Genomic DNA, 13,661 nt, shown 5'->3' with positions numbered 1-13,661 from the left:
AGCTAGACCTTACATAGACTGTTTCAGCCTAGTCTCTGGCTGAACTTAACAATGGCACCGCAGTCAGCACAGTGGAGGCTCAGGAAACCACTTTGATTTCCACTGTATCTTCCCAGCTGACAAGGTGGACATTTACTAGTGAAAACAGAATTCCGTGCTCTGAGCTTCATGCTTTCTTCTTGCCCTGTGCTAGCTCCCTCTCAGCCTTTCGTCATCTGCAGATTTAACTCTGTTTCCAAACACATGTCTTCTGCGGGAAGTCGAAAGTAAGCAACAGTCATGAAGGTCACGCTGACTTTCTCCGTTTAGCGGGTGCTAAGAACCTTAACAGGAGGAACGAAGCTAAATTCTCGCCTTCTCCTTAAGCGTTTGCCGTCTAAATTGAGACCACAGCCAGTTTTAATTGAACATAAAATCTCCTATTCGATTCTAAGCAGTGGAACATTGTTTTCATTTGCAAGTAAGTAGATATTGGACTTGGTCCCAAGAGGCGCTAAATTTCATTGATAAGTTGCAATATTATCACAGTCAAAGGAAGACCTGGAACTTTTTCTAGTCTCTGGAGAAACACCAACCTCTGTGGCAGTGTAATTAGGAATTTAAGTGTGTGTTGAAGCTTCAGACCGAGCCTTGTCTGGCAGCCATTCTTCCTCTGAGATGTCTGCTTTTAAAGAAGGGAGCAGAGCTGGCGGGACAATACTGCCCCCTCTGGCCTCTATGCACTGTGCATTGTTTAGAGAAAGGGTTCTACCATCGTTTAAGTCTGACCTCAGTGTTAACCTGCTTCTCTGCCCTGTCATCTGACTCTATGGGACATTATAACCTTGAAATCCCTGAACCTTTCAAGAGGTGGAAGAGAAGCGTGGGAAGTGAAGGGAGAACTTCCGCAGCCTGTCATGTCCTGCTCTGTGAAACCTGGCGTGTTCTCCATTAGCATGGTGATGCAAAGGCAACCTCAGCATGCTTTCATTAGTAGGATTATGCGAACGAATCTATCTTCATGGCAGGAGAAACCTAAGTCTATATTTGATATTGCTTCTTCTTTTTACCCCAGTCTTGAAATTCTGCTTTCTAACGTACATCTTTCTTTAGCACACGAATATACAGCACGACCCAAACATTTCCCATACTAACAACATAAAGGAGATGACATCAGGCAATGTTAGCTTGTATATGCTGTTTCACCACAAATTTATTGTTTATAGCCGGGATCAGAATCTCAGCAATCCTGTTTCATCTGCCCAGTACTCCACGGGGGAGGGGCAGAAGCTGTCTAGTATTGTTCATTGCAAAGGCTCAGTCTTTTCTCTCTGATAAACTAGCTACTCTTCATAACAACATCTCTACATCAGGGAGAGTCCCATTCTATATAAAATACTCTAGGAATTTATTTCCCTCGGCGTCTGTTTCTTCATTCTCAAGTTCGTACTTCTTCATGGCAACAAAATAGCGAATGAAAGTCTCTCCCAGAGCCTGCTTCAGACACTCATCTTGTTCTAGGGCGGCAAGAGCATCTTCCATCTTCAAAGGGATCTCCGAAGGCTCTGGTTGATAGAGATCCTGGCTCTCATCTGAACCAGCCGAAGCACCATCCCTGTTCTGGAGACCATCCAAACCTGCCGCCACAGTGGCGGCCAATACCAGGTAAGGGTTCGCAGTTGCGGACCCCAGTTTATTTTCTATCTGGGTGCCCTTTTCACCATGACACTTGATGTTCAAGGCACAGCTGTTGTCATTGTATCCCCACGTGGTGGGCACACTGTCCTTCAGGTCTCCGCTGTCCTTGCAGTAGCGCTTGCGACAGTTGACCGCAGGGGCCATCAGGCAGCTGAGAGCCGCAGAGTGCTTCAGCAGGCCTGCCAACCACTTCCTCCCGGTTAGCGTGAGCCTCTCCACCCCAGAACCACTGCAGAACATGTTTGTCTTCCGGCCCACATCCCAGACGCTATGAGACAAAATTCCTGAATTGCAGAATCCAGTCTCAATGACAAGGCTTGCTATGTAATTGTATTTTCTGGCCACTTCTTGGACACCTGTTCTGAGGGTGAAGGCATTATCAGCTGAGGTAATGCCAAACTCAGGGAGAAAACAGATCTCCATCTGCCCAGGCCTGGTAGAAGAGGAGAAGCTCTCCACATTCGCCCCCGTGTGATACAGGCCATCAACCAGCTCCTGCATGAAGGGCTGGTCGTGGTTACTTAGTAATGTTGAGGCAGGAAAAGATACGGTCTTTGAATTGATCACTTCGGGCACACCGAAAATGCAGAAATCATAGATGAAGGCAGACAGCAGGCAGAAGCCGGCGTCCTGCAGCTGGCGTAGCTGCCTCTTGGCGATATATCTAGGGGATGTCAGCAGAGGCTCGCCCGTCACCGTGAAGGTGTCACAAATCACGCGCGCGGTCCTCTCTGCCCAAGGCAAGACTCTGAAGGTCGACAGCTCTGGCATGAGGACTATGTCACTATTGAAGCACGTGGCTCTTATGTGATTCACCTCATTGTCCTTAGGGTTCGGCATCAATTCCAGATAACCACGGGGCATGAAAACACCGTGGATCACTTTTTCCTGAAGAAGAAGAAAAAGGACAGATTTACTAGGTTCTAAAACCTGAAGATAAAACATAAACAAAATGGGGGAGGAAGGAGATCTTGATCATAAGAAAGGGAAGCTTAATGTCTGTGAGTTAACATCAGCTGTCAGATAAGTTTTTTAAAGTTCAAAATAAATATCAGATAATTAAACACTGAAATAACTATTTTCTCTTAAAAAATCTTTTGACAGTTTTTAATATTTTAATACAAGCCTTGATATGTTTTTAGATATGGAAAACAACAGACATTACTGTTTCACATAGCTATACATAAACACTTTAAGGATAAAGAAAGCCATTATATAGCAAAAAGCAAGGGTTTATAACTTTATGGAAATAATTAAAATTATAAATGAAAAAAACTTTATGGTGAATTTTATTTTATAGTGCTGTTTCTAAGGCTTTCCTTTGATGTGATATATTTTATTTTATTTTTACTTTATATATTTAAGGGGTATATGGTGATCATCCCATACACATAAATGATGTATTGATCACATCCTCTCATTACTAAAATATATAACAAGTCATTATGGACTCTACTTGCTATACTGTGTCAGAAAATCAGATCTTATAGCTCCTGTTGTGTTTTGATGCTCATTAACAAATTTCCTCTATTCCTTTTTCCTTCTGGTTTCCCACCCTCTCTCAGAACAACACCCTATTTAGACCAACATTTTAGTATCCACGTGTGAAAGGGAACATGAAACATTTGTTTCTGTGCCTGAATTATTTCAATAAATTTAATTATAGGGTTTAATTATTTTTGTGTCCAACTAATATATGTGTGTGTATATATAGACATAGATAGATAGATAGAGATGTGCATAGATAAGTAGATAGAGATAGATAGATAGATAGATAGATAGATTAAATAGATAGATATCTCACATTTTCTTCATCCTTCCCTGCACCAATACTAATGTATGTTGCTTGTGAGTAGTGTAGTAATAAACAGGTCCACTATATAATCCTGTTCTCGCACATCTAGATAAATATAATAAGTACATGATAACAGTCTATTAAAAACAGACAAGTAAAGTCATGATTGTGCTTTATTCTATTGTAATATTGTAACTACCTGCTGACTTCTACCAAAGGAATCTTGTATCTTTGTTGGAGAGGAGACTGGGTCAGACACAGGACACAGTCCCCACACTTGGGACACATTTGGGATCTGTCACAGATCCCAAGAGTCAGAACCTCACTTACACAACCCACCTAAAAAGTACCTACTTCATCATCTCACAGAGTCCCAGAAAATTTTTCTGTGGATGTAAACCTCTATTTTCAAAGTTATAGTTTCCAAATGCAGCAGTCCCGTCAGTATGGACTGGCTCTCAGCAGATCCAAGTCCTAGTTAAAGTGAATTTATCAATTGCTGGAAATGGACTTAGGCAAGTAAGCCCTTGTCGGCTGTGTCTTCTAGGTCCAATGGACTTACCCACATAGTTAATGTTGTTATGTGTTGGGCAACAGAGGTTAACATGAAGGTATAAAGTCAGACAGATACATTTAAACACAACTTTTGGGGATTATCTAAGAATCTCAACAAGCCTTCACATGAGAGGAACAAAGGCCCTGACTGTTAAAAAGTGGTTTTCATAAACTCACTGAGTATCATGGGGTTAATACAAACATGCTAACACTCAACAAGCAACTTTAGTTTGCTCATACCATCCTCAGAAATGCCCCTAACATGGCTACTGTGTAGGGACAGCAACTCTACAAGGTCTGGTTCCTTTACAACCTACCACTTTTACATATAATCTCATTGACTTAACTGCTATTTTTTTGTTGTTGTTTTCTTGGTTGGTTGGTTGGTGGGTTGGTTAGTTGGTTGGTTGGTTGGTTAGTTGGTTGGTTAGTTGGCTGGTTGATTGAAACAAGGTCTTCATGTAAGCCTAGACTTGCCTTAAATGCACTGTGTTGAACTAGAACACCTAGCCCTCTTGCCTCTGTTTCCTGAGTGCTAGGATTACAAGTGCACACCACCACATCTAACCCCCAAATTTGCTACTCTTTAGACTTGTACACATAAATTTTATGTGTACTCACATGCATGTGCGTGGGCATGCATGATCACACACATTCCCACTGTGATATTTCTGTGTGGAATATTTTAATTCTAAATTTCGCTGGGAGAAATAGTGTTATTTCCCTATTTGATCACTTTTTTTGTTCAAAAATCTATATGGTAGTTGTATGTTTTGGAGATGAGTTTCTAAAATAAATGTGTTTTATTCATGAAATTTGTGAAAGATCACACAATCTAAGTCTGCATCACATTCCTTTTCCTGTGCACAGTGGAGAACAGCTGGCCATCACTGGACTCCCGGCAGTCCTTTGAAAACTAGAGGAATAGCAAACTTTATTCTTTAGACTATTTAATCTGTGAGTTTCAGAGCACGTTTTTTCCCCCCTAATATTCTCTTTACTTTATACATTTTTTGGACATGTAGCAGAATTCTCACCATTTTCAATACACTGTGGGACACACCTAAACTTCTGTATGTCCAAGACAATAAATTCTGTTAAATTATATACATAGCAGTGAAGCACCAAAAGGGCTTCATCCTTCAAGACAGATCTCTCTGAACATGATAGAAATTTTTACAGATTAAGTTAAAATCCTTTGGCCCCTGTTCTTTGGAGTACAATGAAGGCTACCTTTTGAAACAACCAAAGAATTGGCAAACTTTTATTGAATGTAGGCTAGAACTCACCTGATCCATATATGATTTAATTCAAATCAGCCCTTTGATACAACAAGATTCTACACATTTTTTGAAATGTGCTAATGTCTATAAGGCATTTAGTACAGTGCCAGGCACATGAGAAACTTTCTAAACAGCAGAGATATCATTTAACCATGGGTTTCTTCTTTGGCTTCTTCCAGTGGTGTATTGGCCTTTTCCTCTATTCTCAGCAGATGATCTGGCTTTTTGTTTTGTTTTTTACAAAATCAATGTTAGCATTTAAAATAAGAAGGAGTATTACTTCAGATAAAGGATAAAAGGAATATTAAAGCTGAGCTAGAGGCAGTAGATACAGAAAGATACAATAGATACTACTCAACTCTTCAGTGATGGGTCATAGGCAAGTGTCTTATCACTAAGGCTGCCTGGCTGCTTTAGTTTGAGAAAGTTTTTCTTAATTCTATAAATAGGGACACATATCTCTTCTAGTCATTAATCTAATTTGCTAATTTCAATTTGGCATTTTATTTCCATAAATAAAAATATTTGAAAATGGGCTGTAGAGGAGCGGTGACAGCAGCAGCAGCAACAGCTGGTCCAGCGGAAGGGCCATCAGCAGTGGAACCAAGGTGACAGGGTCCAGTCAGGCCTTGCTCCCGCTACCACTGACCTTCGCTGGCCATCTGGGCTGCAAGCGGTGGCAGATTTACAGCGCCTTTGACTCCACAGAAGCTACATCAGAACTCTGCCTCCCACCAGTCAGTTACGAGAGTCTCTCTGCCATCTTGGATCTCGGGCGCCAAAGAAATCAGACAGACTGAGGTACGCAAATATAACCCGAGGCCAACATTGCAGGCTGGGTGGGGGGGGGGGGTCTAAGCCCGATGGGCATTAGCCTGCACCCAGGCCCTGGGCTGTTGGGGGGTGTTGGGGGGGACATCGGTGTGCCAACCCAGCCAGGAGGTTGTTTGCCCGGCCTGGCAAGAGCTCTGCCATTTTGACTACAGGACACCAGAGAGTTCTAGCAGGCAAAGTCAGCTAAGAGTCATAGCCCGAGGCTAACATAGCGGGGGTCTTGGACTGATCCCAGGCCCTGGGCTGCTCGGTGGGCCATCTGTGTGCCAACCCGGCCAGGAGGTTGTTAGCCTAGCAGACTCTCTGGGCACTTTCAGAGAGCTTGTGCATGCCTCCATCCTGGCCACCTGACAGAACCAATTAACAGTCATAGCCCAAGGGGAACTTTGCTCAGGCCTTAGCCTGCCAGGCTTTTGCCTAGACTCAGGGCCTCAGTGGCTAGGCTAGTTTTGTGTGCACCAACCCGGTTGGGAGATCGGCTGCCCAGCAGAGTGACCAGAACTCTGAAATGGTCCCACAGCATAGACCATCAGCACTAACTGAAGGAGCAAACGGGCACTGCCTGGTTCACAAAGACAATCTGGGGCAAGGCACACTAGGGCTCCAAGGGCACCCAATAGGAGGACAGCACATCAGCAATCTGTAAGAGGGGAAACCCAGCCATCCAGTGTTGCAGAAATAGCCCTACAGCCTCACAGGAGGCACAAATACCAGCCAGAGACAAGACCAACTAACGCCAGAAATAACAAGATGGCAAAGGGCAAACATAGGAATGCTACTAACAGAAATCTAGAAAATATGGCAGCGTCTGAACCAAACTCTCCAACATCAGCAAGTCCTGGTTACACAAACACACCAGAAAAACAAGATTTGGATTTAAAATCATTGTTCATGATGCTAATAGAAGAACACAAAATGGACATAAATGAATCTCTTAAAGAAATACAGGGGAACATGAATAAGCTAGAAACCCTTATAATGGAAACACAAAAAAATCACTTAAAGAAATTCAGGAGAATAAGGCTCAAGAGATAGAAGCCAATAAAGAAGAAACACACACACACACACACACACACACACACACAAAACTGAAAGAAATGCAGGAGAAAGTGAGTCAAACAGCAGAAGTCATCAAAGAGGAAACCCAAAAATATCTTAAAGAATTACAGGAAAACACAAACAAGCAAGTGAAGTAGCTAAGCAAAACCATCCAGGATCTAAAATCAGAAGTAGAAACAACTAAGAAATCACAAAGGTAGACAACTTTGGAGATAGAAAACCTTGAGAAGAAATCAGGAGCCATAGATGCAAATATCAACAACAGAATACAAGAGATGGAAGAAAGAATCTCAGATGCCAAAGATACCGTAGAAACCATTGACTCAACAGTCAAAGAAAATGCAAAATGCAAAAAGCTCCCAGAACATCCAGGAAATCCAGGACACAATGAGAAGACCAAACCTAAGTATTGTAGGTATAGATGAGAGTGAAGATTTACATCTGAAAGGGCCAGCAACTATCTTCAACAAAATTATGGAAGAAAACTTTCCCAACTTAAAGAGAGAGATGCCAATAAATATACAAGAAGCCTACAGAACTCCAAACAGACTGGACCTGAGCAGAAATACCTCTTGTCACATGATAATCAAAACCCCAAATGTACTAAAAAAAGAAAACTATTAAAGGCAGCAAGAGAAAAAGGCCAAGTAACATACAAAGGAAGACCTATCAGAATCACATCAGACTTCTCACCAGAGACCATGAAAGCTAGAAGATCCTGGGCAGATCTCATGCAGACTCTAAGAGAACACAAATGTCAGCCAAGACTACTATACCCAGCAAAACTCTCAATGGAGAAACCAAGATATTCCATGACAAAACCAAATTTACACAATATCTTTCTACAAAACCACCTCTACAAAGAATAATAGGAGGAAAACTCCAATACAAGGAGGGAAACGACACCCTGGAAAAAGCAAGATAGTTACCGTCTTTCATCAAACCCAAAAGAAGATAACCACTCAAATATAAAAATAACATCGAAAATGACAGGAAGTAATAATCACTATTCCTTAATATCTCTTAACATCAATGGACTTAACTCCCCAATAAAAAGACATAGACTAACATACTGGACAAGGAAACAGGACCCTACATTTTGCTGCATACAGGAAACACACCTCAATGTCAAAGACAAAAACTACCTTAGAGTAAAAGGCTGGAAGACAATTTTACAAGCCAATGGTCTCAGGAAACGAGCCAGAGTAGCCATTCTAAGACCAGATAAAATTGACTTTAAACCTAAAGTCATCAAAAGAGACACGGAAGAACACTTCTTGCTGGTCAAAGGAAAAATCCACCAAGAAGAACTTTCAATTCTGAACATCTATGCGCCAAATGCAAGGGCACCCTCATTCGTAAAAGAAACTTTACTAAAGCTCAAAGCACACATTGCACCTAACACAATAATTGTGGGGGACTTCAACACTCCACTCTCCTCAATGGACCAATCAGGAAAACAGAAACTAAACAGGGACACAATAAAACTAATTGAAGCTTTGGACCAATTGGACTTGACTGATATTTATAGAACATTTCACCCTAAAACAAAAGAATATACCCTTTTCTCAGCACCTCATGGTACCTTCTCCAAAATCGACCATATGATTGGTCACAAGACAGACCTCAACAAATATAAAAAGATCGAACTAATCCCATGCCTCCTATCAGATCACTATGGAGTAAGAGTGGTCTTCAATAGCAACAAAAAACAACAGAAAGCCCACACACACAGGGAGGCTGAACAATACTCCACTCAATGACACCTTGGCCAAAGAGGAAATAAAGAAAGAAATCAGATACTTTTTAGAATTTAATGAAAATGAAGGCACAACATAACCAAATCTTTGGGACACAATGAAAGCAGTGCTAAGAGGAAAACTCATAGCCCTAAGTGCCTCCAAAAAGAAAATAGAGAGTGCATACATTAGCAGCTTAATGACACACCTGAAAGCCCTTGTCTTAGTCAGGGTTTCTATTCCTGCACAAACATCATGACCAAGAAGCAAGCTGGGGAGAAAAGGGTTTATTGAGCTTACACTTCCATGTTGCAGTTCATCACTAAAGGAAGTCAGGACTGGAACTCAAGCAGGTCAGGAAGCAGGAGCTGATGCAGAAGCCATGGAGGGATGTTTCTTACTGGCTTGCTTCCCCTGGCTTGCTCAGCCTGCTCTCTTATAGAACCCAATAATGCAGCCCAGAGATGGTACCACCCACAAAGGGCCCTCCCCCATGATCACTAATTGAGAAAATGCCTCACAGTTGGATCTCATAGAGGCACTTCCCCAACTGAAACTCCTTTCTCTGTGATAACTCCAGCCTGTGTCAAGTTGACACTCAAAACCAGCCAGTACAATTGACCCCTTGTCAACTTGACACACAAACACATCACTATTAAGTCTCAACCCTTACTTTCTTATTCATACCCAAGATCTAAATTACTTTAAAAATCCCACAGTCTTTGCATATTAAAAGTTCAATCACTTTAAAATGTCCAATATCTTTAAAATTCAAAGTCTTTTAAAAATTCAAAGTCTCTGTGGGCTCCACTAAAATACTTTCTTCCTTCAAGAGGGAAACATATCAGGGCACAGTCACAACCAAAAGCAAACCTCAAAACTCCAATGATTCAATGTCTGGGATCCAACTCACAATCTTCCGGGCTCCTCCAAGGGCTTGCGTCACTTCTCCAGCTCTGCCCTTTGTAGCACACAGCTTGTCTTCTAGGCTCCAGCTGCCTGTACTCCACTGCTGCTGCTGTTCTTGGTGGTTATCACATGGTACTGGCATCTCCAAAATGCCACTATTTTCCACTGTAATTAGGCTTCACCAATAGCCTCTCATAGGCTCTCTTCATGGTGACAAGCTTCTGCTCCTATTCATAACCCCTTCAAGTCCTGGGCCATCAATTGCAACTGAGGCTGCACCTTCACCAATGGCCTTCCGTGGCCTCTCACTGTGCCAAGAGCCTCATCTGCTCTTCATGACCTCTTCATGCCTTCAAAACCAGTACCATCTGGGTGACTCTTACACAGTACCAAGTCCAGCCACAGCACAAAATACAACTGTGGCTATCTCTGAAACACACTCTCTGTGCTCTCAGAAAACACTTCCCAGAAGATTTCATCTCAGTGATGCTGGTCTCTTCTTAATCACCACTGATTTCTTAGCTCCAGCTAACCAGCATCAATAGTCCCAGTAACACAAAGGTTTGCTTTAGTGGTTCTGGTATCTTGTTACTCACAGCTGATTTTTCAGCCCCAGCTAACCAAAACTACAGAATCTTCACAATCAAAACATGGCCACTGTAAGAGTTTAATCTTCCCTCTGAAATTTCACAAGCCAGACCTCCATCTTTTGCACTGTTCTTAACATTGTCTTCCAAGCTCCTACAGAACTTTCCACGGAGCTCTTAATATTCTAATGGCTTTTCCATCTCAAAGTTCCAAAATCCTTTCACAGTCCTCCCCAAAATATGGTCAGGTTGTCACAGGAATACCCCACTACGCTGGTACCAATTTGTCTTTCTATTCCTGCACAAACATCATGACCAAGAAGCAAGTTGGGGAGAAAAGGGTTTATTGAGCTTACACTTCCACCCTGCTGTTCATCACTAAAGGAAGTCAGGACTGGAACTCAAGCAGGTCAGGAAGAAGGAGCTGATGCAGAGGCCATGGAGGAATGTTTCTTACTGGCTTGCTTCCCCTGGCTTGCTCAGCCTGCTCTCTTATAGAACCCAATAATGCAGCCCAGAGATGGTACCACCTACAAGGGGCCCTCCCTCCTGATCACTAATTGAGAAAATGCCTCACAGTTGGATCTCATGGAGGCACTTCCCCAACTGAAACTCCTTTCTCTGTGATAACTCCAGCCTGTGTCAAGTTGACACTCAAAACCAGTCAGTACAGCCCTGGAACAAAAAGAAGCCAATTCACTCAGGAGGAGTTGAAGACAGGAAATCATCAAATCAGGGCTGAAATCAGTCAGGTGGAAACAAAGAGAACCATACAAAGAATCAACAAATCCAGGAGCTGGTTCTTTGAGAAAATAAACAAGATAGATAAACCCTTAGCCAGACTGACCAAAGGGCAGAGAGAAAGTATCCAAATTAACAAAATTAGAAATGAAAAGGGGGATATAACAACAGAAACTGAGGAAATTCAAAAAATCATCAGATCCTACTACAAAAGCCTATACTCAACACAACTGGAGAATCTGGAGGAAATGGACAATTTCCTAGACAGATACCAAATACCAAAATTAAATCAGGACCAAATAGATCATCTAAACAGTCCCATAACCCCTAAAGAAATAGAAGGGGTCATAGAAAGTTTTCCAACCAAAAAAGCACAGTATCAGATGATTTCAGTGCAGAATTCTATCAGACCTTCAAAGAAGACCTAACACCAATACTCTTCAAATTATTCCACAAAATAGAAACAGAAGGAACACTACCCAGTTCCTTCTACGAAGCCACAATTACACTGATATCAAAACCACACAAATATCCAACAAAGAAAGAGAACCTCAGACCAATTTCCCTTAAGTACATCAATGCAAAAATACTCAATAAAATTCTTGCCAACGGAATCCAAGAACACATAAAAACGATCATCCACCATGATCAAGTAGGCTTTATTCCAGGGATGCCGGGTTGGTTCAATATACGGAAATCCATCAATGCAATCTACTACATAAACAAACTCAAAAAAAAAAAAACACATGGCCATTTCATTGGATGCTAAAAAATCATTTGACAAAATTCAGCATGCTTAAAGTCTTGGAAAGAACAGGAATACAAGGCCCATACCTAAACATAGTTAAAGCAATATACAGCAAACCAGTAGCCAGCATCAAACTAAATGGAGAGAAACTTGAAGCAATCCCACTAAAATCAGGGACTAGACAGTGGTGCCCCCTTTCTCCTTATCTTTTAGAGATTGTACTTGAGGTACTAGCTCGGGCAATTAGGCAACATAAAAAGGTCAAAGGGATACAAATTGGAAAGGAAGAAGTCAAACTATCATTATTTGCAGATGATATGATAGGCTACCTAAGTGACCCAAAAAACTCCACTAGACAACTCCTACAGCTGATAAACAACTTCAGCAAAGTGGCTGGTTATAAAATCAACTCAAGCAAATCAGTAGCCTTCCTATACTCAAAGGATAAGCAGGCTGAGAAAGAAATTAGGGAAGTGACACCCTTCACAATAGCCACAAACAGTATAAAGTACCTTGGTGTGACTCTTACCAAACATGTGAAAGATCTGTATGACAAGAACTTCAAGACTCTGAAGAAGGAAATGGAAGAAGACCTCAAAAAATGGAAAAACCTCCCATGCTTATGGATCAGCAGGATTAATATAGTTAAAATGGCCATTTTGCCAAAAGCAATATACAAATTTAAGGTAATACCCATGAAATCCCAACTCAATTCTTCATAGAGCTAGAAAGAGCAATTCTCAAATTCATCTGGAATAACAAAAAACCCAGGATAGCTAAAACTATTCTCAACAAGAAAAGAATTTCTGGCGGAATCAGTATCTCTGATACTACAGAGCAATAGTCTTAAAAACTGCATGGTATTGGTACAGTGACAGGCAGGCAGATCAGTGGAACAGGATTGAAGATCCAGAAATGAACCCACAGACCTATGGCTACTTGATCCTCGACAAAGGGGCTGAAAACATCCAATGGAAAAATGATAGCCTTTTCAACAAATGGTACTGGTTCAACTGGAGGTCAGCATGCAGAGGAATTCGAATTGATCCATCCTTGTCTCCTTGTACTAAGCTCAACTCCAAATGGATCAAGGACCTCCACATAAAGCCGGACACTCTGAAGCTAATAGAAAAGAAACTGGGGAAGACCCTTGAGGACATTGGTACAGGGGAAAGTTCCTGAACAGAACACCAATAGCTTATGCTCTAAGATCAAGAATTGACAAATGGGACCTCATAAAATTACAAAGTTTCTGTAATGCAAAGGACACCATCAAAAGGACAAATCAGCAACCAACAAATTGGGAAAAGATCTTCACCAACCCTACATCAGATAGAGGGCTAATATCCAATATATACAAAGAACTCAAGAAGTTAGACCCCAGAACCCTATTAAAAATGGGGTACAGAGTTAAACAAAGAATTCTCACCTGAAGAACTTCGGATGGTGGAGAAATATCTTAAAAAATGCTCAACTTCATTAGTCATCAGGGAAATGCAAATCAAAACAACCCTGAGATTTCACCTTACACCAGTCAGAATGGCTAAGATTAAAAATTCAGGAGACAGCAGGTGTTGGCGAGGATGTGGAGAAAGAGGAACACTCCTCCACTGCTGGTGGGGTTGCAAATTGGTACAACCACTCTGGAAATCAGTCTGGCGATTCCTTAGAAAACTGGGCATGTCACTTCCGAAAGATCTTGCTATACCACTCCTGGGCATATACCCAGAGGAT

At 41.6% G+C, this 13,661-nt stretch overlaps 1 protein-coding gene across 1 annotated transcript in view; it reads right to left on the bottom strand.

Annotated features, from left to right (window-relative positions):
* Positions 1-1,279: 1,279 nt before the first annotated feature.
* Positions 1,280-13,661, bottom strand: part of Lgsn (lengsin, lens protein with glutamine synthetase domain) — a 35,355-nt gene continuing 22,973 nt past the window's right edge. The window contains exon 5 of the mRNA XM_052191889.1: positions 1,280-2,565. Within this exon, the coding sequence (XP_052047849.1) occupies positions 1,366-2,565 (1,200 nt within the window). The 3' untranslated portion in view covers positions 1,280-1,365. The remainder of the gene's footprint in view (positions 2,566-13,661) is intronic.

Source organism: Apodemus sylvaticus, chromosome 9 (genome assembly GCF_947179515.1).
Source record: "Apodemus sylvaticus chromosome 9, mApoSyl1.1, whole genome shotgun sequence".
NCBI lineage: Eukaryota > Metazoa > Chordata > Mammalia > Rodentia > Muridae > Apodemus > Apodemus sylvaticus.
The sequence above is the reverse complement of the archived record's forward strand: the minus strand, read 5'-3'. Positions and strand labels throughout refer to the sequence as shown.